At 36.1% G+C, this 26027-nt stretch overlaps 1 protein-coding gene across 16 annotated transcripts in view; it reads right to left on the minus strand.

Moving 5' to 3' along the window:
- The window catches only part of RP1 (RP1 axonemal microtubule associated), a 439962-nt gene that overhangs the window by 128985 nt on the left and 284950 nt on the right, over nucleotides 1-26027 (minus strand). For all 16 annotated transcript variants that reach the window (XM_070222217.1, XM_070222225.1, XM_070222220.1 and 13 more), the window contains 3 exons: nucleotides 24629-24806; nucleotides 13315-13446; nucleotides 3379-3563 (listed from right to left, as the gene is read on the minus strand). In XM_070222217.1, the coding sequence (XP_070078318.1) occupies nucleotides 3379-3563; nucleotides 13315-13446; nucleotides 24629-24806 (495 nt within the window). The remainder of the gene's footprint in view (nucleotides 1-3378; nucleotides 3564-13314; nucleotides 13447-24628; nucleotides 24807-26027) is intronic.

Below are 26027 nucleotides of genomic sequence, written 5' to 3' on the forward strand. Positions count from 1 at the left end.
AGATTTTCAAAGTTCAAGGAAGAGAAATAAATCTGCCTACAGAATACGTATACTTGGTTAGTTTTTGACATGGTTCAAGAATATTTATTAATCCAAGTAGCATTGTGGGGAATCGGCTTTGGAATCACTTTGAGCTCAACTGCTATCCAGGCTGTTGTAATCTGAGTAAAATATGGTGTTTTATATCTCTGGCCCTCGATTTCTTTATCTGTTGAATGGACATAATGTCTCTTGCATACAATTTTCAGTTCAACTAAATAAATGTTTATTTAACACAATAATATAGACATTGTGCAAGTCCACAAGTATACAAAGATGAAAGTGATGGCACAGTCCCTAAGTTAGAGAAATTTATAATCTAATGAGGGAGACAGATTTACAAACAGACATTTTTAGTATAATAAGATATGTCCAGGACACTAAACTGTGAGGATTAAAAAAGGCAATACACTATATCATTTAATAGTTTAAATATAGTCATTATCATTATTTCTACTACAGATACTCATCTACTTCCACAAACTAGATATGAATAGGTAGGCACTTTCATATTATGTTGACTTACGTCATTGCCTACCAATGAACAAGACCCTGAAACAGCTGGACAGTCAGATGACCAACAAGCCATCAAAATAATTCCTCTTTCATATTCACTTTCCATAATCAGAAATTCACTTTTTTAACTTCCCATCATCACCAAAACCACTTTCCCCCATAGACTGCAGTGGCTAGACCAGTCCTGGGCTATTACAACACCCAGTCAAAGACTATGATGCTATTGACTAGGAGGAAGGAAAAGAGGACTGTTAATCCCTCAGAGCCAACTTCCACCAACTTTCTTACTCCAAGAGCTGCTGTCAGTGGCAGAACTTAGAAGCTAGCTCTTCTCACCAGAGGAAGTAAGAAGTTATCCCATAGTCTGGCCTTGGTTTTTCTCTGAAAGGTAAGCCAATCTTTAGATATCCTTTCATTGTCCCAAGAATCTATTAGCACTTAAGTGTAAACTTTCTCTTTCTACACATTCTAAATGAAAAAAATAAAGGGCTAACTGAACGGTCATGTTACCAAACATATGTGACTTCATGGCTGCCTACTTGCTACTTTTGGAGAAGGGAACTACCATGCAATGAGCTCAGCTATGTGCCAGCCAAGGGGCAAGCGCTTGACAAGCATGGTCTCTTCCAGTCTGTACAGCAGCCCCATGAAGAGCAGGGCTCTTTAAAAAGCCGACTTTAAGGAACAAAGAAATTTAAAAACACTTAAGTAATTTGTCTAGGGATACACAGCTGGAAACACAGTAAGTTCCAAAAGTAAAATTCAAACCAAAGCCTGTTTGATCAGAAATAGCACACTGTCCTCAAAAATGACTATGTGCTCACTTCAGGATTGGAAGGAAGGAAAAGTAAATGAAAGATTAATTTAGAAGTGGCAAATGATACCAGTGAAAAAGAACAAAGACGTCAATGCCCATAGAAGACAGTGAATAGGAATGAGCTGGCCAGTCCTCATTTAGGGTTCTCAGACTGTCAAGAGGCCCCAGTCCTATTGTCCCTTAAACCCCAGATCAGTGCTTCTCAAACATTAGTGTATACACAGATTACCTGGGGATCTTGTTAAAATGCAGATTCTCATTCAGTAGACATGGTGGGGGGCCTAAGATTCTGCATGTCTAACGAGTTCCCAGGTGATGCCCATGCTGCTGGCCTAGGGCCCACAGGCCCTAGACTCCTATGGGGCTTTCATACCCATCCCTGATCTCTCCCATTAAGGTAGTAGCTTAGAGCTGGGTAAGTCCCTGCTCTCACTTCACAGTAAACAGGAGAAGCTAGGAGAAAACATATGCTGATGCCACTGACCATTATCCTCCGTGACTGTAAAGATAATCTGTCATTTGTAGAATACTTTCCATCTACCAGGCACAATGCACATCACACACATTCCCAAACATACTTTAAACCTCACAACAAGCTTTCAAAGTAAGCATTAATACCCACCTCCCTGTCTTTACTAAGAAAGAAATTAAAGATTAGTGAGGATAAGCAACCTGTTCAACGTGACAGGACTAATGTAAGGTTGATCTTTGAACCTGGTCTCCATGACTCCAAGGCCTCTGTTCTTAACCAATTTATTATATTTCCCATATGTCAATAAGCTTTTCTTAATGTACATATATTTTTTCTTTTTATCATCAGACCACTCTGGAATTTAGAAAATTCCTGATGTCATTGCCTTCATTCTGTATTTAAAAACAAAAGCTGGCCTGGAGAAAATAAGTAATATATTCAAGGTCACAGAGTGAATATATGGAAAACTAGGATGCTAATCCAGCTCACTTAGTTTGCAGTTTAGCACATAATATACCGCAAGGTATATTATGGGTACTAATAGACTTTGGTGGGGTGGCCTAGGGATCTAATCATGACATATGTGTTGTGAGTTCTGAACAATCATCTTCAAATAATCTTTTGAAATGCATGGGTTGTAGAAGGTATGACTGCCTGTGCATTGAGCCAAACTGCTCCTTCATGACCTCAGACAACTGCTTTTCTTCTCTAAAATTCTAATGATTGCAAAATTAGAAGATCTAGAAACCATCTGGGTATTAGTGATTGCCAGGTACTGCAGCCCCAAACAGCCTTGCCTTCCTGGTGACTCAAGTTGGCCTTAATCATTCTCTATTCTTTATCCAGCCTTAGGATACAAAAGGAATACTCTCCAGGGAGATCAACTGCTTTTTCACAGTGCACCAAAGAACCATGTGCTTTCACTCTGTGGGGGTGGGGTACATTAGTGAGGTATAATGTAATTGTCTTAAGTGAAATTTCTCCAAAGCCCTGAGGAAATTAGGAGAGGCAACCAGCGGTACTCAAAGTAATGCGGCCCAGCATTCTTTGATGCTAAGGAAAGGAGAGAGAGATTTGAACGGGCAAGGGGCAGAGCTTCAAAACACGGCCTCTGAGGATGTAAAAAAAAATGATTTCACACCCATACAGCTCAGCTGAGCAACATGTAACAGTATATGGAATTATACAAAAGAAGGGTTTTCATTACCAGAAGAATCTCTAAATGGCTTATTATCTGGTTACAATTTGAGTTGAGGTTGATGGTTTGTGGGGCCAGATTCAAACCAACGGCCTAAACCAAATTATCTTTAAAGAAAGCAATTTTCTTCCACAACTTTCCTGATTGGTAGAGAATATGTGAGGAAAAAAATGTTTCCTTTGACGATTACAATAGGCATTAGGATAACTTATGGGGATTCTAAGAGACCCGAGATTTATTTTATACAGGATATACACACACACAATCACACTCTCCTGTGTTACAGAAATACCTTTAAAATGTTCAAAGAACAAAATTACTGCCAATATTGTTTACCTGAAACTCATCCTCCTGTCTTGGAAGGAAGAGCTGCTCTGAGCTGTCCTTGCTAAGACTTATTGGTCCAGTGACTCCTTCATCTCCATACACCCATAGTGTGACATTGGCTTGAGTCCCTGTATTTCCTGTCAGCACTAACACCTTCCATTCATCTTCTGACAGAAGAGTCTCACTGATCTCTTCTATAGGGGAAAAAAAGGCATTAGTAGCAGATCCAATGCAACATCAGGCTGACAGAATCCTTTGTCACATGGAGCCCAAGGACATCAAAACAGAGTAGAGGATGAGTGGGGCAGGGTAGGGAGGCAGTGAACTGCTACAACTGTAGGGAGCTAATTTGTGCTTGCCTCTTCACAGCAAGGTTCTAGGCAACTGAAACTGAACTACTGAAGTAAATTAAATTAGAACAATAAAGATCTGAATTGCCTGGCAATCTTTCACTTGTCCTCAACACTACAACACAGACGCATGCTGGAATTTGTAGTTCTGTGTCCATAGATTTTTCATAAAGCTGCCTGCCTGGCTTACAGATTTTTAGGTAGAATTACTACAATACAAAGTAACAAAAGAAAAGTGGAACTAAAATACATTTTCAAATGAGGTGTAAAAATGGCAAAATTGAGAAGAGAGAAAATTTTTCTAAAACATTTCAGGAAAAAATATCCTACTGGAGAGGGCAATGAAAGCGCTTGGAGCTAAAGACAGAATTTTCCCAAATGCAAATGATTCTGAGGTGCTTAGGGCAGGTTAGTCTGTGAGGGCAGGGACTGCACAGCAGCAGTGTTGCACAAGGAAGCCTCCATCACTCAGCACTTCCCAAACAGCCCCTCCTTGCTTACAAGAGATGTTTACGAAGTGAAGTCCCCAACTAAAACTACTTTCTTCTTTATGCACTTTAGCCTGTTGCCTCATCTAAGGAGATCCGGGAGCATGCAGTGGCAAGAACATCTCCCAAGCTACTCGGCATTGGTTGTCTGGATTGCCCCAACAACTGCATGTTACAGGTACAAATATTACAGACTTGGGTAATGAGATAAATTTCCTCGTGTCAAATGATCAAAAGGAAACCAAGATTCTTCCTATCTTTAATTCTGTGACTTGAAACTATAGGCAACCGTAGACAGCACCTACAATCTTACAGTACAGTATCAACAGAGATGATGACAAACCCAGCAAATAACTAATTTTCTGCTATAATGAACAAAATTCCTTCAAAAAACTATACAAAAAAAGTTATAAATGGAAACAAATACTAAGAAATAACTGGCATTCATTTTTTTAAGGCTGCCTTCTCTTTACTGTCTTGGGTAATCTCTGTCATTATAACAGCAAGCATGTTTCCTTCAATTAACATCATGATCACCATTTACTAAGCTCCTGCTACATGCTAGGCTCTGTGTTGAATGTCTCATATGCACTTCTCATCCCACAAAGTCAGTCAAATTATGATGTCAATTTTAAGATGAAGAAAAGAGGCAGAGGTTAAATAATATGCCCAAATCATATAGCAAGTAAATGACGGAATGTCTAACTCCAAAGCCTTGCATTTAAACAAACGAGTTTAGATGTTCCACTTTCACTTAAACACAGTTCACCGGAATGCACAATTTCATTCTATGCTAAGCACTGTTCTAGGCACTTAATATTCATTATTGTGTCAACCTCACTCAGTCCTCACACTAGTCCTATGAGGTACTCTCCTTTATTACGGACAAACTGGGACTCAGAAGTTAAGTAATTTGCCCAGAGTTACACAAGCAATAGCAAAAAAGACTTAAACTTCAATCCCAGGCAGAGAAAGTTTGAGTCCCATGCTATTCTGGATACAACATCAAAGGTAGCTGACCTGGAAAATATTATAAAAATTTTATGACACAATCTCATTTTCAAAACTCACATATTGTACGTGAACACTTGACTGTCCTGCCTGCCATTTCTAGTCAAGCACTATCAGGAACCTGGAAAACACACTTGGAATTTCTCCAGACCATAGACAACAGTGCAATCAGATCTCTACTGATGAAAACTCCACAGCACATCCATGAGACTCAGAGACTAATCAGTGATTTAGGTCAGTAAGATACTCTTTAGGAAGCTAATCATTTACTTAATCTCTTATGAATATCTTAGTCATCTAAAAGGATTATTTTTATTAAAGTCAAGAAAGTTTTATTTAGTTCCTATTATTTGCTAGGCACTGAGTTAGGTTCATTGCTCTCTACATATTAGTGGCACAGATTAAAAGTTTGAAAGATAAACAATGAGAGTCTCACCCTGAAGATACACACTATCTAGTGGGGAAGACAGATGTATAAATATTTGGATTTTAAACTTTCAGACACATTCATAGAGAATGAAAGAAGTACTACAAAGTTCAGATGTAGCAGAGAGCCGGGAGTGAATAACTGCGTGGAAGGGTGTGCAGGAAACACTTTATGGAGGGAACCTTGGTGCTGGATGTAGAAGGATGAATGAGAATTTTGAACAAAGAGGAAGGGAAGGGCATTCTACATAGAGGGAACAGCATGCCCAGCATGTACAAAGGCTTGAAGTAGCAGTCATGCTGGAAGAACTGCGCATGGGAACACGTGGTTGAACATGAGATCACATGAGATGCTACGTGAGAAGAGGAGAAACAGTGAGATCACGAAAAGCACTGGGCAAGGTGGAAAGGAGTTGGCACACTCTAGTGCAGGCAAGAGGGAGCCAGCCAAGATTCCAAAGTGTGGTGGTGATATGATCTGAGCATTAGAAAGATCAGTCTGAAAGAAGATGAACTAAATTTAGCAGAGAGAGACTGAGGCAGGAAGGCCAGTAAATAAACAATGAACACGAACACTGAACTGTGAACTGAAAAGCCCCGGAATGGGGTCAGGAGGCCACCGTTACTTGGTTTTAGTTTTTTGGGGTGTCCATACACAAGTGCATTCACATGCATGCTTGATTTAATCTGCAAATCAGGTGACAATCTCTAAAGCCTTTTCTTCCTGTTCTAACATTTTCACAATAACATTTGTACAAACATAACACATTATCAGGGTGCACTCGTTACAAAATTTATGACTTAATATGGTATAATCTTTAATATAGAACAGTAGATTAAAGTTTGTGCTATCATCAATTGAATATGAATTCAACCTAATGCCATAATCTTTTGGAAATGAACCAAAGTGCATTAGTCTCAGATCCTAAATTTATCCATTTAAGAACCATAAAAGCAGCTGTTTTTTTGACTAGAGGTTTAATATATTCTAAACTGGGAAAATTAACCAAATTAATAAGGATTAACCAAGACTCCTTCAGGGTCTCTGAATAAATTCTATAGTACCTAAAATTTATTCAGATGACTTAAAAATGTTCTTTGTAGGGGTGACAGAACTCTTTAATTAAACACCAATCAGTTTGAGTCAGACAAAAGAAAAGCTAAGCTACCTTTGTGCTACTGGTCTCCTGAAGCTCTGGAGAAAGAAAAAATTACTCACACAAAAAAATAGCAAATTAGCTGATTCTAATATTTCATGGAAGGATCAAAGTTGAGGTCAACTAAAGGCATGAATCACCATCATAGAGCGTGGGCATAAAAAGACAAGTTTTGTAAACTTTTGTGTACTTTTTCAACACAGTGTTTTAGAAAGCTGATTTATACTAACTGTAGTGCAAAAACTGAAAACAATTGTCCCTTATATGTAATAGCACAGTATCAGAAAAATGGTTATTATTTAACCCTAATTTTAAAAAATGTAAAATCATCTAGAAAACATAAGAAGTTAAACATTCTCTCTATAGGTCTCCTGCAATGTAAAAATATCTATTTCTACAAAATTAACACGAATAATCCTGTTTTATTCATGGATTTATCAGTTTCTTGATGTAAGGTATGGTAGACATTTACACAAAGCACAGGAAGCACAAAGCTAGTAGGGATAGCTAACAAATAGAAAACAGGATCAAAAAATCAAAGCTATTCCAATAAGCTAGAAAGTTGGACTGATACCAAGAAGATGAAAACTAACTGGTATCAAGATAAAGGTCTGCAATTTGGTTCAAACAATCAGTTACATATTTTTCAGGGAAAAGATATTATGAATAAAATATCCTAATGATCTTAATATATACCAAGAGTGCAATAGAGATGCCTAAACATGTATTACAAGCCGAGACTATATTAACAGATGCATAGGGTCCACATTAAAGGAATACCATGAGAAGGCAGGCTCCTACTTGGAGACTCACACTTTAAAATGAATATTCATAAAGGTAAAGAATTTTGAAAACATGCATTAGGAGGCACTATTAAAACAACATATTTGAAATAGAAGAGAATATACTAAAAAGAAACACTAAGAATCCATTTTTTAGTATATTTACATACAAATATAAGAAGAATATACCAAGAAGAAATGAGAATAACTAAGAAAAAACAAGGTTTATTTTATAGAGGTGGATGTTGACTTTGCGGGTCAAAAGAATTTATAGGGGCTGGCCCCGTGGCAGAGTGGTTGGGTTCACGGGCTCCGTTGCAGGCGGCCCAGCGTTTCGTTGGTTTGAATCCCGGGAGCGGACATGGCACTGCTCATCGAGCAATGCTGAGGCGGCGTCCCACACGCCACAACTGGAGGGACCCACAACAAGGAATGTACAACTATGTACTGGGGAGCTTTGGGGAGAAAAAGGAAAAAATAAAATCTTAAAAAAAAAAAAATTTATAGTGAGTAGGTTTCTGCTCAACATAGAGAGGTACTTTCAAGCGATTAGGATTGCTTGAAATGGAATGGCTTACTGCTGCATTCTTCACCTGAATTACACTCCCTTCGTCAGATCAAAGGTCCCTTCAAATCTTCATTCTACTGAAAATTTACACCACCTTTACATTGCAATTTACCACTAAAGCACGAGCACACACACAAACAGTAAACCCGTATTTTACTGTGGATACTGGGTGCTGTTTTTTTCTTAATATTGGAAAGAAACAAACACTTAGATCCCAATTTGAAGAATAATTAACATAATCCATTACCTGGTAATTCCATTTATAAGAATTATTCTAAAAAACATACAAAATACAGATGAGTGTCAATTACAAATTACACTTGAAAAAATTTGAAAAAATAATGCCAATAGTAAGAGGATAGGTAATATGTTATGGTACATCTATACAATGGATTATTTGCAGCTATTAAATTATTTTCTAAAATTATTTAATGTTATGAAAAATACTTATGTTATCTTCTACTAACTGAAAAACGGATTTAAAAATTATATACCCCAACATAACTTATACATGTGCATACATATATTTATATATAAGTATAAATATTTAAAGTATTTTAGGAGGGTAATAAGATGATATAATTTTAATTTTTCCTTTATGCTTTGTATGTTTTACTTTTTTTTCAGAATAAACAATTTATTGTGACTGCCTTTAAGGAACACTTCAACTTGATAATGAATTTCATATTTTTTTGCCCAGGTATGTTTGGTTCTTAGTGCTGTCATCTAAAAAATTTAAAGAAAGAATATCCTATGGCTGAGACTTTGGCACTGACTAGGCCTTGCCCAGTAACACCAATGAGACACCACCACAGACAGATTAAGGACTGCTGTAGCTGTCGTACCGCACTGCTGAAGTTCCCACACACAGAGCAGCTTCATCTTGATACAGAGTGAGACTTCAACCACCATCCTCTTGGGTCTCAGTCTTTTCATTCATAAAACTAATAGGTTACAGTGAAAATTTCTAAGGACAATTTCAGCTCAGGGTATCAAGTTATGTCTTATATTTTTATATTTGGTTTGAATGTTTTTAGATGCAATGTTTCCAAACTTAAAATTATGCAGAAGAAATTTATAATCTCAAATATTTTATATTCTCAAATATTTTAATAGTTTTCAAAATGTGAGTTTCCAGGGGCTGGCCTCGTGGTGTAGTGGTTACGTTTGTACTCCACTTTTGCAGCCTGGGGTTCACAGGTTTGGATCGCAGGTGCAGACCTACACACCGCTCATCAACCCACGCTGTGGCAGCATCCCTCATACAAAAAATAGAGGAAGATTGGCATAGATTCTAGCTCAGTGCCAATCTTCCTCAAGCAAAAAAAGGAAGATTGGCAACAGATGTTAGCTCAGGGCCAATATTTCTCACCAAAAAAAAAATTATGATTTTCTAAAGTATTTATGCATGAAATGATATGATGCCTTGGATTTGCTTTAACCCAGTGGAGGCACTATAGGGCACAATGTGAAAGACTATAACTAAAGTAAGATTAGGCATATGTTGATAATTGTTGAAGTGGGACAATGGGTACATGGGGATTCATTATTCCGTCTCTACTGTAGTAAATGTTTGAAATTTTCCATAAATAAAAATTTACCTAAAAAAGAAAGATTCCTTCCTCAAAGCCTCCCTACTCTAATAAAACTAGTATCAAAATTCAACTTGGCCCTAAAGGAAAGCCCTGCAAATTTAATGGCATTATGACTCTATTCACTACTACAAAAGCACTATTTATTGCATATGTGGTATCATAACTTCCAAACATTTGTCAACCTTTGATATAGATGAGAAAATTTCCATATTTCTTTTTAATAAATGAGTATTTTGAATACCGAGGACAGGTTTATTTTATCTATAATATCTCATCCCCTGAACTATATACATCTTGAACTATATCCTGAAAATAGACTGACAAACATAATCTCATTCTTCAGGAGATGATGGTTGTTTTTGATATCGTTAAAATAATTAAATGTCTTCTAAAGTACTTTTTGACTAACACATATTTTAACATGAATGGCTAATGTAACCCAAATCTATCTAGCATGAGAGCTAAGTTGCAAAACCAAGAGGAAAGTCTTTCTTGTAAGAAACAACTTTTAACCACTGCAGATACTTGATAGAAGTAGAAAGAAGACAAAATATTGATAGAGGTAGAAAGAGAGTCATGATGTAATTAGTAATGAATAACAGTCTTCCAGGTATGTTCATATGTGAAGACATTTTTTTCCACCTGAAGTCATGGATGCTTACAAAAACCATTTCTATTGTAATCAGAGAAGGCAAGATTTAAACAAATCATGGGCTTTTTGTAGATGGCATTTGCACAAGAGAGCTTTGTCATTTGGATTTCCAGGATTTAAAGTGCAAAGTCTGTGTTATGTCAGTGTTTTAAATAGCTCATTAATAAATTAAGCTGAGTCTCCCTTTTCTCAGTTGTAGGCCCACTCTCCATTTCTACTGTATTGCCATTAATCATAATAAAGAAATTATGTCTTTTTACAATGAATGAATGACTTAAATTTTATTTTGTGTCTAGTGTGCCCTGGATGTTTTCTTCATCTCATTATCCATTTTTAACTTTATATTTTTGTGTGATTGTTTAATGTTTATCTGGCTCACTAGACTTCAAGAGGTAGAGACCAAATCTGTTTTGCCCATCACTGTATTTCCTTATATCTGACATTTAGTAGGCACACAATGCACATATGATGATTTATTAAATGAAAGAATGATTTGAAAAGGTCTATATTTATCACGAGGCCAAATTTTATCATTTTTGAAAATTACTTGGCTACCCAGCATCAATCCGAAACTTAAAGCTTCCAATCCTTAAAAATGTAACAAAGATATTGGATAAGGGGTTAATATCAAAAATATATAATGAACTCACACAACTCAATAACAAAAAAAATCTGATTAAAAAATGGACAGATAGAGGCCAGCCTGGTGGTGTAGTGGTTAGGTTCACTTGCTCAGCTTCAGTGACCCAGGGTTCGTGAGTTCAGAGCATAGGCATAGACATACACACCACTTGTCAAACCACTCTGTGGTAGTGTCTCACATGCAGAATGGAGGAAGATTGGCACAGATGTTAGCTCAGGGACAATCTATCTCACCAAAAAGACCCAAAAACTGGACAAAGAAATTAAATAGACATTTTCTAAACAAGACATCCAAATGGCCAACAAGTACATGAAATGATGCTCAACAGCACTAATCATCAGGGAAATGCAAATCAAAATCAATGAGGTATCACCTCACATTTGTTAGAATGTCTATCATCAAGAAGATAGAAGATAACAAGTGTTGGTGGGGATACGGAATAAAGGGAATCCTTGTACCCTGTTGGTGAGAATGTAAATTGGTGCAGCCACTATGGAAAACAACACAGACATCCCGCAAAAAATTAAAAATAGAAGTACCATATGATTTAGCAATTCCACTTCTGGGTATACACCCAAAGGAAATGAAAACAGGATATCAAAGAGGTACATAAACTCTCATGTTTATTGCAGTGTTATTCACAATAGCCATTATATGGAAACAACCTAAATGCCCGCCACAGATGAATGGATAAAAAAGATGCGGTATATATGTACAATGGAATGTTATTCAGCCATGAGAAAGAAGGAAATCCTGCCATTTGCAACAACACAGATGGACCTTAAGAACATTATGATAAGTGAGATAAATCAAAGACAAATACTGTATTATATCACTAATACGTGGAATCTAAAAAAAGCCGAACTCATAAAAACAGAAAGCAAAATGTTGGTTATCAAGGGCTAAGAGGAGGAGGGGGTGTGAGGAGCAGGAAAGATGTTTAAGGGCACAAACTTGGAACTAGTAGATAAATAAGACCTAGAGGTCAAATGCACAGTATAGTGATTATAAACCACAATATTGTATTATAAACATCAAACTTACCATGAGACTAGATCTTAATTATTCCCATCACAAAAAAGAAATGATAATTACATGCCATGATAAAGGTGGTAGCTAATGCTACAACTGTAGTATATAAATGTATCCAATCAACATGTGGTGCACCTTAAACTTTAAAAAAATCAACACAGTAACATTTTTTAAATGATTTTGCCAGAACAGACAAATTTTCAGAAGATATAGAGAAGATTTTTCTCTTAAGCATTTTGCTACTCATAAAAAAGTGTCTATTCCTAGAGATTTCAGCTAGCATGCTATTTTCAACCCCGTCAAATTTTACTTGAGGCGGCCATCCCAGATTTAGGTGCCATTACTTCCTGACACAAGATTTAATTCTCCTTCTGTGAAAAATTTTAAGCACATGTTTCTCATGCAGCGTGATTTGTCACACTGCTCCATGGATTCATGATATGACATGGAAATATAAAACTGGGCCTAGTCCAATGCAACAAAAATCAAAAGGCTAATTTCTCTTCCCTCTGGTTGATGAGATAGTATCATGCGGTTGTCAGCAAGAGACATTTATTTTCCATTACTATCTGAAAGAGAACAAAGTACACCCGATAACTAATTTGCAAAAGGCACTTTTTTAAAGATAACATTACAATTTATCTGTCTGTTAAGATGGGTTTAAAAAAAATGGTTCAGACAGTGGTCCACTATTTCATTTTACCCAAAGATGACTAGATTCTGAGGCACAGAATTTGTCAGATACCATTCATTTTACTTCCTAGTCAGATACAAAGGAACACATTTAAGAGCAAGAAAAATGATCAAACAGACTAGGAGAAACTCAAGAGTCAAACCTCTGAGGCCTAGAGTACTGTATTCATGCCTCAGGTTCTACATGAGAACACTGCAGGAGATTAGTTTTGTTGTTAGTTATACTTTGGCGAGAATCTGCTGTTATTCATTAAATATTTTGCAGGTGACAGTCCAATACAATGTCATAATTTAAACTATCTTCTTTTCAAGTCATGTTTTGGAATGAACATTGAAGTTGAGATAAAGAAATAAACACATTTTAAAATATATGTATTCTTTGGAATACAAAAACCAAGCATAAAAAAAGCAAGATGATAGCTTAAAAGCAAGTATGTGTGGCATAATGTAACCTGTATTATAAAAATAATTTGGTGTTCTTCCTGAGGCGGCCACAAAGAAGCAATGCAGACAAACAAACCAAAAGAAGAAAAGAAGTTGTTGCTTACTTGCAGTTGAAGAAAGTAAGGGACCTCTGGCCTCAGATTCTGGGGGTGTTTCTTGCCGTTTTTTTGACCCACGGATCTTCTCCTCTTCTTTACTGGGTGTTGCAGATATACCCGTTGGGTCTTCTCTGCCAACTGAAATTAAGATTTTAAAAGATGCCATCCTCTCAAAATCACTTGTTTCTTCTCAGAAAACTCACCATATGTTCAGTTATTCAAGTTTAAGTTTTGCTATTGTTTCCTTTTCAACGCCTAGTCAGGTAGGTTTACTCTGCCTTACGTAGTTATCAGAAAATGATTTTTATTCTTAGCAGTAGGGTGGGCGTGAATGGTATTCCTATAAAATCTATTCAGTGCTTTGTAAATCCAAGCAATAATTTAATGCCAGAGTATGAATCAAATGACTTATTCAAGATGTTTTTTATATAGATTCTAAATGGGAACTCCTTTGATAATCTGGTACTTTGCCTTCATCAAGAGGGGAAATAACTAAAACATCATTTAAACAATACTTCATGTGACTTTAACGAAATATGAGAATCAAAGAAATACACATATACCTATAAATGAAGAAAACATTAGCTATTTTTCTGCCTTTTATTTAGAAGCAAGTTGTTTTGGCATCTTGTTCAGGAATAGATATCTCCAACCTAACTGAATAATGACTCCAACTTGACAGTATATGTTCATGATTGCCATTTGTATTTAGGATTTCAAATTTTAAGTTGTTTGTGTTTCATTCTTAAGGATTAGGCATAGTTTGGCCTTTTTTTTTTCTTTTTTTCTTTTGGCGAGGAAGGGTGGCCCTGAGCTAACATCTGTTGCCAATCTTCCTCTTTTTGCTAGAGGAAGATTGTCATTAAGCTAACATCTGTGCCAATCTTCCTCTATTTTGTATGTGGGTCACCACCACAGCACGGCTTAATGAGTGGTGTGTAGGCCTATGCCCAGGATCCAAACCTGTGAACTCTGGGCCACCAAGGCGGAGTGCGTGAAGTTAACCACTACACCACTGGGTAGTACAGCCACTTTTAAATGGTTGTAATTCATCTCATGACTGTCAGATTTTAGAAACCTCATCAGCAACAAAAATTATATAGATGTCTGATTCTACATAATAATAAATAATAGCAGCTACTTCTTAATACCACAATTGCAGTCAATAATTTAAGATGACTCATAAAATATATGTCAGCATAAGAAGGCATAACAACCTCATTAACATGGCCAACAGGAAATTAGCAGCACTTAATCATATGGAGTGATGGCACAGACTATGCAATACTGGTGTCTGAATAACTGCCCGTGATCATGTTGTCATTTATATCCTTCATGTATTATAAGATATAATTTCAGACAATAATAAGCTTTTAAACATCAAACCCTATAAAACATAAAGTCTTTCCATATGGTTTATTTACAATGCAGTGCTTAGACACTGGAGATTGAGGCTAATAAAGGAACTTTAAAATATCAAATGGAAGATCAGAAATAACTAGATACATGTCCACTGAGGATAAATGAATTCTTGGAGAGGAAAAAAATCAAAAGATTCCTAAATATAATTTAAGGTTCATTTTATTACGGTTTAATTAAGGTTCTATATTATTTACAAATAACATAGAAATCCAGGATTTACGTAGAGAAGATAATCTCTCTTCCAGTCATTGCCATAAGCATAAGAATAAGTCAATGAGTAAGAAATGGCTTTGATACTGATGGGGTTGCAGCCCAGAGGGAGAACACATAAACAATGACCTCTGGTATATATTGATAAATGCTGTACAGACACATGCATGGAGTGCCTGGGGAGGACAAAGGAGAAAGCAATTAAAGTGCCAGCCTAGAAATTATAAAGAAGCATAGAAAGGGTTGTATAACAGGCGCAGCATAAGGAGAACTGTGAAATGGGAATAAGCATCTCTTCTCTCTCTACCCTCCCTGCACCGACTTCTCAAGATTCCAGCTCATCCTCAAAACCGATGTCAACCTTTTTTTATAAACACAATAGTTGCCTTACTGGTAGGAAATTCAGGGCCTGTAAGACATTTTCCGGAAAGCTCATCCAGGACGTTCCTGTCCTTCTGTACAGAAGGCTACCGACTTTGCCTTTGGGCCAGGTGGGTCACAGATGGAGGTCCAAAATCCAAGTACCAAATGGCCTTCCAATGCATTCACCACCTATTTCTAATTGGACTGTCTTTTACCAGTGTGCTCTCTCTGTCTCTCTTTAACAACTTAAAAAAGAATGTGAACATTTATCAACCGCAACACAAAATAAAATCTGTGATGAAGATGAAGGAACAAGAATTGTCTATGTGGAAATACCATCAAAAGATATGTATTACACATATAGCTGGAACTGAATGATTAATTTATTCACTTCAGCTACTGTCTCATTATATACAAAAATTTAGTATTATGAAGATCGACTAGACATATAGGCTGCAACTCTACAAAGTGAACTAGTAAAAAAATTTTGTTTTATTTAATATCAGCTATTTAAAAAGTAAAACAAGCTAAAATTTACATAATAGCAATATGCCACGTTATCATGGCAAGCACATTTTAAATCCATGAAGTCTATTTTATTATCTGAAACATATTTTGTCATATTTTTCTAAATAAAATCATAATATACATATTCAGGATCTGATTAATTGGGCATATGATAGTATTTCACTTAGATTTTGAAGCTTGAATGATCTTAGCAGACTAGTATAAAGTGAAAATGAATTTTCCAAACATATTTTAATAAAACTTCCATAATACTTGAATCTAAAATAAACTCCTCTTATTGTAATAAAAATGTGATGCCTCTACCATATCTTCAGTCTTACATTTTCTCAGGTTACCAATACCCCAAGCCTCATGATTTGTATACAGAAGATGGCTAATACCATCAAACTAGGCTGGAATTAGAGCAAGAGGATTATTATGCATAATTATTGTGCATAATTTGTCTTCATTATGATACTTATAAAACTTGGATATATTCACTGTTACCTAGATGTTCTAAAAAAGCAATAGTACTCTGAAATTAATGAGAGGTTACAAGTTATATTGATCCAATATTCTTTCAATTATACGTAGCAGAGTGGTCTTATTATATGGAATTATAAGGGTGGGCTTATTATCTGGAACAATGGGAATGAACAGAACTTCCAAATCCTCCATACTTCCAAATAATCCATTAAGAACCTTCTCCATGGGCTCATTATGATAACTGATAATGTAAGCACATTCATACCTCTTCAAACTTTCTCCTACCTATAAGGTTTACAGTACTGTGACTGTAAATTCATCAAAGAGAGAATGAAGAGGTTTTGCTGCAGAAGCTAGTTGGCACAGCTAAATGGTAGTAATATAAATGACTTTTATTATAAATTCTCAATATACAATAAATTAATTAAATCAAAGCCTAACCACATTGTAGGTGAAGAAACCAAGGCACAGAGAAGTTAAGTGATTTGTCAAAACTGATTAAAAGAGGGAATGAGAGGGATCTTTTATTTTCCAGGAATTTATCAACTCTATTTAAGTTGTAAAAGATACAGCATCATGAACTAGAGCAGAAACAAATGAAATTGAAAACAGAAAATCAATAGAGAAAAATCAATGAGACCAAAACCTGGTTCTTTGAAAGGTCAATAAAATCAATAAGCATCTACTCAGGCTAAGAAAAAAATGACAAAACACAAATTACTAACATTAGAAATGAAAGAAAGGGCATCATTACAGACCCCAAGCATATTAAAAGCATAATAAAAGAATACTATAAACAACTCTATTCCCACAAATTTGATAACCTAGATGCAATGAAACAATTCCCTGAAAGACACAATTTGCCAAAACTCACACAAGAAGAAGTAGACAATCTGAATAGGCCTATATCTATTAAAGAAATTGAATCAAGACTTAAAAATCTTCCAAAACAGAAAGCACCAGGCCCAGATGGTTCGCTGGAGAATTCTATCAAACATTTAAGGGAGAAGTTATACCAATTTGCTACAATCTCTTTCAGAGCAGAGAGGCAGAGGGAATACTTCTTTACTCATTCTATGAGGTCAGTATTACCCTAATACCAAAACTAGATAAAGACATCACAAGAAAATAAAACTACAAACCAATACCTCTGACGAACATAAACATAAAAATCCTTAACAAAATATTAGCAAATTGAATCCAACAATCTATAAAAAGATTAATACACCAAGACCAAACAAGATTTATCCTAGGTTATGCAAGGCGGGTTCAAATTTCAAAAATGAATTAATGTAAGGATTTTTAAGTCAGTGAAAATATTCTGTAGATACCACAATAATAGATACATGGCATTATACACTTGTCCAACTCCACAGAATGTACAACACCAAGAGTGAACCATAACGTTAACTACGGACTTTGAGTGATTATGATATGTCAACTTAGATTCATCAATTGTAACAAACATACCATCTAATGGGGTATGTTGATGGAGGAGGTTATGCATGCGTAGGGCAGGAGGTATATGGGAAATCTTTGTTATCTTCTCCTCAATTTTTCTGTGAATCTTAACCTGCTCTAAAAAAAAGACTAAAGCTTTTTTAAAAGCTTGCTGAAAAAAAATTCACATGAGGCGCTCTTCATGTTTTTAATAATTATAACCACAAATATTTGTATAGCATTTACTGAGTACAAGGCACTATTCTATGCCTCTTAGATAGGTTAACTCATGTCACCTCACACCACCGTTGAGTCAAGGTCCTCTTCATCCTCACTTTATAGAGGACAGGCATTTGGTGCAGGTGCTGTGAGAGCACACAGCTAGCAAGAGGCCAACCAGGACGTGAACCCTGGCAGTTTGGCTCTCAGACACTGAGAGCTGAAATACCACCCTTGCCTCTCTACACTGATGGACTTGCAAGCTTCTACCTGGTGCGTGAAACTAGTCAACAGGACTGCATCATCATAGGCAGGATAGAGAGGTGCCCGTCATGTGATCATGAGCCTTGCCAGACCAAGAAGTATAGGGAGACACTTACATGAGGTGCAGGTGCTTCTAAGGAGGCCAGGGCCACACATTCAGAGATGCGTGCTTGGAAACAACAGGTACCTTCCCCATAGAAAGGTCTCCACCTTACTATTCTCTTCCTACCACTATCTCTTCTCCTATCCAAGTCCCTTTACTGCTAAGGGTGCCTGACAACTTCAACTCTGCCTTCTTGAAAACTACGACGAAAAGCTAATGCTGTAAAAAAAAAAAAAAAAAGCTATGGAGTTGGGCTGCTCGATCTCTGTACGTATTGAAATACAAACAACTCAAAACTTTCAACAGTTTCAAGGGGATTTTTTGGGGGGTTAGGTTCAATCTATTGCATATAGATAATCTAGTTAGAAAAAATTCTAAAAATGATAAAATGATGGGCCAGGCTTGGTTGCCTGGTAATTAGGTTCAGCGCACTCTGCTTCGGCGGCCAGGGTTCGGTTCCTGGGCATGAACCAACACTGCTGTTAGCAGCCATGCTGTGCTGGCTGTCCACATACTGAAAAATAGGATAATTGGCATGGATGTTAGCTCAGGATGAACCTTCCTCAGCAAAAAAAAAAAAAAGAAAGAAAGAAAAAAGATAAAATGGTTTGGGGAACTCTATAATCTTTTAAATAAACATCCTGTCAATCTTCATAAAATCCTGTAAATAAATAAATCCTGTTCATAAAATCATTTTCTGAGTCATTGATCCCTTTAAAAATCTGAAGAAAATCATGAGCTTCTTCCCATCTCAAATGTACACTTATGCACGTTTGAACACAATTTGTTTACTCAAAATATGTTTACTCACAATTTCAAAAGGTTCACAGATTCAGACTGAAACTTCTTACTGTAATACAATGTTATCATTCCCATTTACAGATGACAAAACAGAGGTTCAGAGATGTTAATTAACTTAATTAGGAACATACTGCTAGCATATGAAAATAAAACCCAACATTCCTGATATGAACTCTCACTCACCTTATGCTACACCATTCATTCATTCAACAACCTACTCTGAATCAGGCACTGTGTTGCATCCTAGGATCTGATGGGAACAAATGTTACCATTTGGTATTCTATGGTCAGAGAGGCCCCCCAAAATGCCAAAAGATAACTTCTAACTTAGTAGACAGAAAGGACTTCAGGGGAGCATCTGACTTCCATGCTAGTCATCAAGAGGTCAATGCTATCAGACTGAGCTTCAAAATGGGTTGAGCTATATTCTATCAACTGAACATCACATTTGTTCTCCAAACTTACTGAAAATCCATTTTGGTGGCTTGTTCTTCATTGTTATGAGAAATAACTGGACCCAAAAATCTGGTAATTCTCTGCTCAATATCTGGTTCAAGAATTTCACATACCTTAAAATGGAAAGTTTTGGATGGGAATTGGCAGCAAGTTTAGATAGCTCAAAGGCAAATTCCATTTTACCAAGACATTTTTATGTGTTAGTAAAAAAAAACCCTAATCTTTCCTCCTGTGTGTTTCCTTTGCTTTCACACGGAACACAACACTTCTGACCCTTCTGGTAATTAAATGTGTGGGTCTTTTTCCACACCAAACAAGTGTGCAACACCAGCTAAGAGTCCTGCAATTTGACTCAACTCTGATACTATCCACCTGGAGACAGCATTAGATCCCACAGGTTAAGGGTTCCATCCCATGAGACTGTCCCCCACTTCAGATGCCAATCACAAGTCCAGGTTGTTAACTGTCATTCTGACTGATGAGTTATAAATCAGAGGTTCCCATGACCCTCTCTTTGGGTTTAGTTAATTTGCTAGGGCAGCTCACAGAATTCAGGGAAACACTTACTTATATTTTCCAGTTTATTAAAGGATATGACAAAGGATACAGATGAACAGCCAGATGAAGAGATACATAGGGCAAGGTCTGGGAGGGTCCCAAGCATAGGAGCTTTTGTCTCCCCATGGAGCTGGGGTGCATCACCCTTCCAGTGTAGATATGTTCACTGATGTGGAAGCTCCCCAAATCCCATACTACTAGGGTTTTATGGAGGCCTCCTCAAGTAGGCACAATCAGTTATTAACTCCATTTCCAGCCTCTCTCCCCTCTCTAAAGGATGGGGGTGGGACTGAAAATTCCAAGCTTCTAGTCATTGGTCCTTCTGATGGCTAGTGCCCATCCAGGAGCCATTCATGAGCCCACCCATAGTTGCCTCATTAGAACAAAAGATGGTCCTAGTGCTCTTATCACTTAGGAATTCACAAGGGTTTTGGAGCTCTGTACCAGCAACTGGGGGACAGACACCAATATACATATTTTCTATTATCTCACATCCTTCTTCTCTAAATTTTTTGTTACACCTTTGTTTTCCTGATCTGGCAGGAAATTCAGCATTACCTAGAAAAGTAAGGAAAAATGTAGGTAAAAGTGAAGATAAATATCTACACAAAACAGAATTTCCAATGGTGCACACCAATACAGCAAACAAAAGCCTCTGTACAGCAGCCATAGTTTGTGCTTCCTTTGTTGAAGTGTGCAGTCTAATGATTAATTAGAGTCAAAATAAATCCCTTAGAGAAGTTGTAGCAACTGATTCTAAAGGTATGCTTTTCATTACAGTCCTAGGTGGGGAAAACACAAACTTGATGTGAAAGCCAAAGGGCTCATGTTCAACATACGGATTTCTTCAACACTGTAGTTCTCATCTTGTGAAAATGGAAAAGTATTACTAGAAACTATTTTGAAGAAATGTTGGTGTTTCCACACCATTCCTCAGAATTCCTAGGATTCACTATGTTATAATAAAATTTCCAAAGCAATGTTACCAGCATTCTTGCCCTTATTAAAACAGGAAGTTGACTCAGTATAGTTAGAAATGACATCTTTAGGGTTAACATTTCTTAAAATAGTCTATTTCTGTACAAACATTGACATTTATGATACTGGTAGTGAGATTCCCCAAATCAACAAGAACTTCTTGGTCAATCCAGGTGTCCACAACATTAGAGAGAGAACTACTTTGTAAACATTCATTATCAGTTTTTCCCAATTCTGAGAATACTAACAGGTAACATACAGAACACACTACCTCAAGACAGCCCAAACCTTGAAAATGTCAACCAAGGCCACAAAGGTCAGCTGACTTATAGTAATGTTCCAAAGATTCTTGCCTGAAGGCCATGTCAACAAATGTCTCCATATATAATATTTATACCACGTCCTATAAAATGGGCTCTCTGCCTTTAAGTCTATTAATTGCTTCTTCCTACTGAACCTATAAAAGAGAGAATTTTACCTCTCACTTGTCCATGACTCTATCTAGGTTCTTGAAATTCTCATACAATGACAAAATACATAATGAGCTACACATAATGTATTGGGCTAAAACATCACATCAATACAAAGCAGTGCTGTAGTCACTTTTACAAATTGAAAATCATCATTACTGAGATGGTATGGTTATAAGAATTTTAAGTTTCCTTTTAATTTGAAAGTCTAGAATTCTTTGGAAAGTGCTTGAGGAAAAATAATCTTTCTATACCTGAGGTCTATAGCTTTATAGTATATTTGAAAATCCTCCCATTCATTGTTGTTAAGTGAAAAGAGATACCTGCAATGAATGTCTAGTATCCACTAGAACTTTCATAAAGGTTAATCCAACTAACAGACGAAATTCCATGATTATCCTCATGGGTTAATCCAAATAGTAAGAGCTTGTTGATCACAGGAATTTGCATGTAATCATAAGGCTAACCTGTAAGATCTAAGCTTGATACCTGATAGCTCAAAGTCAGGGCAAGAGAAAGTCTCTGTGCAACCAGGACAAACAGGAACCTCTAGGCAATCAAACCCCCACAGGATGGACAATAGTGCCCAAACTGCACTTTTTATCTCTGAGACTGCTAGAATCACTATGGGACATTCAGATTTAAGAATTGAGTGAACAATTCCACTTCTGGTAATTTACGCAAGTGCAAAAATATGTATATACATGAATGATCATCCCAACACTGTTCATAGTAACAAAAAATTAAACAATAAAATATCCAACATCAGGGGATTGCTTAAATAATTTGTGGTAAATGCATCAATGCAACTCATTTGAAAATATGGTGTAAATTTATGTCTATTGATGAAAATAATTTATTTTTTTAATAATAGAACACAAAATTGTTTCACATATATACACAAACTTGTTTCACATATAGACACAAGACTGAAGCCTCATTTTTTGTTTGAAAATATACTTTTAGTATATTTAGAGAAAAAGGTAGATAAATACATACAATATATACTTTCACAGAAAAAAGCTATTAAAAGATATACATCAAATGTAAATAGTTTTTATCTATGGATAAACTTCTACCTGAGTATATTTTCAAAATTTTGCACAAATGCATGTACTATTTGTATTAAAAAAAAGAAAAGAAAAAATAAATTATATAAACAGATTACAGATGCCTATCACCAGTTTAATCAATATATCATCAGAAGAATCAGCCCTAGCCCTATGCACTATAAGCTTTTAAAGTTAACTCACAATTGCTGAGGGTACTCAATTCTTTTTTCAAAAACATTATCAAATAATAAGAGTATGGTTTCAAAAGACAATAAAAAATGATAGACCTACTTTTCAAAGTAAGATTAAATGATATAACCCATGCTTTTCAGTGTCTGGCATAAAATAACTGCCCACAAATGTTAGCCGTTATTACTAACACAAGAGCTTTCATATACGTATATTTGCTTGATCCCCAACAGTTCTCCTGGGTAGAGGGGGAAGGTACTCCTGTTATGTCAGTTACACAGACACAGAAACCAGAGCTTTGAAGTTAGTTAAACTAGGACCACACAGCTGACAAATAGAGAAGAAAACACAAACCTCTATGCTCTAGTAATAGAACTAAATGGTAGAGCCTGTAAAAAAGAATGACTTCATATCTATTGATTCTATTGGTACTGATATTCTAGGTTGTCAAACATGATTTTTTGTTCTCTCTCTCTTACATATTGCCACAAATTATTTTTTCTTCTATTCCTCCTCTCCTTTTCTAATTGTTGCTCTCTCTTCTTTCTCATCTTTTCTTCACTACCCCTTCCTTTGTATTATTTCTCCTTTCTTCCTGTGCTCTTCCAGCATAGTTGCTGTCTCTCCTTGCTTTTTCTTCTATTCCACGCTTATCTTTCTGCTTCCTCTCAAGTGATCTGGTTCCCTTCAGAGCTCCGGAGACAGACGGCACACCCATTTTGTTGAGTAGGAGTACCACTCTGTGCCAGCTTGTGGAAAAACAGAGGGTGGGGGGAGTGCTGGTACGGACAGCAGTAAGTTAAGGTGTACAAGCCCAACAATTTGCAAAATTTTTAAATATGGCAACTAAAGACTGAAAAGGAACTGATGCAGATAACACAAAGAACAGGACCAGATATACCATCATGTTAAATCAAGCTCTTTATGTTCTTATTTTAAATTATCTTCTGTAGAATATTTTATATATCTATCCATTATTATATATAAAATACCCTACAGATAGGAGAGATAGATATATATATAATATCCAAGTATTTATATAGCCATATAAAGTATAGGTAGACTTTGATAAGAAAAGGCAAGTTAAATAAGATACTCACTAAGAAAATCATCTAAATTTTAATTAAGCCACAATCCATGGGACTACATCAGGCAAAATTAGAGAGCAAACTAAATTTTGAGATAATTTAAGAACACAATAGAGTATCTCATTAACCTCTGTATTCAAGTAAATACATTCTAAGCTTAGACTGTTTAAATGAAGTCCTCAGATCCTCATTTCAATTTGCTAGAGAACCTGAACTTAAGATATGAGAGAAATCAGTTTCAAAATATTCACATTTCTGTCCTATCCTTAGACTTTTTTTCCAAACCCTATTTTCAATTCAAATTTCATTGTGTTGATCTTTTTTCTATCTCATTTTATACTGTAACATTAAAAATTAATAGCCATGAAGCTGAGAATGTTTTTAACAGCCCCATCTCCTCTTAGTGTATATGGAGATACCCTTAAATAACAAAATACACATGTGCACACACACATACAAACATGCACACACACACCCAATTTCAAAAACTTTAAAGGAGTTTAATGTGGAAAAAACTCTACAACCAACATTAAATATCTGAGAATTTAAGGTAAGTGATCTTCATTTTGTTTTGTCTTACTGCTTCTAGAATAACAGTGACAAAAAAGTCTAACACCAGAGATTTGCTGAGTAAAAATGTGATGAAATTATCAGACACTGTACACAAACCATCAAAAAACAAATGATAATGGAAGTATTTCAGAGTAAACATACATTTGATGACTTGTGGATAGAAGAAAACACTTCCATTCTTGGTATAAATAACTGGTTTTGCCTGTCCATCTGACTGAAGTCCAACAAACAATCCTGGGTTCTTCACAGATTCCAGGCTTATAGATGCATTTTCCAAGTTCTTCTTAATTTTAAAATGACAGTCAATATCTCCTGTACCCTAAGATCAACATAACATGATTTCATAAATATGAGCAAACACTGAAGGGCAGAATTTAAAACCAGTCATTTCACAAGAATATTATTTTGCTTCATTTTCAAAGCCTCATGACAATTCTAGGACCTTTTTGCATAAATTGCACCATGTGCTTGACCCCATTTAATACGATCCAGAAACAGAGACCACGTAACTGGCTGAGGCAAGGGTGTATGCCCCAGATGAAGGGCTCTGAATCACAGAAGAACTTCAACTTAAGGAGAGTGCAATGTATGCTATATTTCATTTCAGAGTTGCCTATCTCTATCAATGAGTAGATAATACTAAAATGTGAAATCTTCCTTTGGGAAATTACTCTAAAATAATGATGGAAAAGAGGGCAATTCTTATCATAGGTACAAATATATATCAATTTTCTGTGCTATTCCACATGTTCTGGATTGAATTTTCACCAGTAAATACAGTTCACATAAATTACTCAAAGACTGTATAGCAAAACATTCGAGAATTAGATGCCTAGGACTGATCAACATACCTTTCAGAGCATCAAAATAACTTCTTTTTTTAAGGCATTTATAATCTCTTATTAGAAAATATTTCACATTTTTCACCTATATTGCTTTAAAAAGTTTTCTTATGAGATTGAGGAGTTATAGAAAACAAATTTTGTGAGAATGAATTAAAATTTCCAATAGCAGCTATTATTTATAAAAGATGATTATATTTTGATCTCTACCCTCAAATGTGAGCTGCCTATAGGTAAGAACTATGTGTGTTGTCTGTTTCTTTCTCATAATATAAATATAAATTAAGCAATTCCTATCTTCTGTTCGTGGTATGGATACAATAAAAATTTGGCTTTGATTTGTTCATGGCCAAGTAGAGGACACAACCACACATACAAATAATAACAATATAATATGTTAAGCAAATAGCGTAGGGATGGACTCCTTGGATTTGGGGAGGAAAAAAAGCACTAAACTCAGGAGAATAGGAAGGGCTTCCTGAGGAAGGTGAAGCTGAGAAGTGTTAAATAACAACTCAGCTAAGTAGAGGAAAGTGAGGGATGGAAGGTAGGGAATTTCAGGCAAAGGGGCAGCATGAACCAAGGCTAAGAGGCAGCAGGCAGCAAGTGTGTGGATGAGCAAGCTTCCTGATGTTGCTGGACAGAGAGAAGGAAGTGAATCCAGAAATACAGGATCAGTTTGTATGCAACATAGGGAG

Source organism: Equus caballus, chromosome 9 (assembly GCF_041296265.1).
Source record: "Equus caballus isolate H_3958 breed thoroughbred chromosome 9, TB-T2T, whole genome shotgun sequence".
NCBI classification, from domain to species: Eukaryota; Metazoa; Chordata; class Mammalia; order Perissodactyla; family Equidae; genus Equus; species Equus caballus.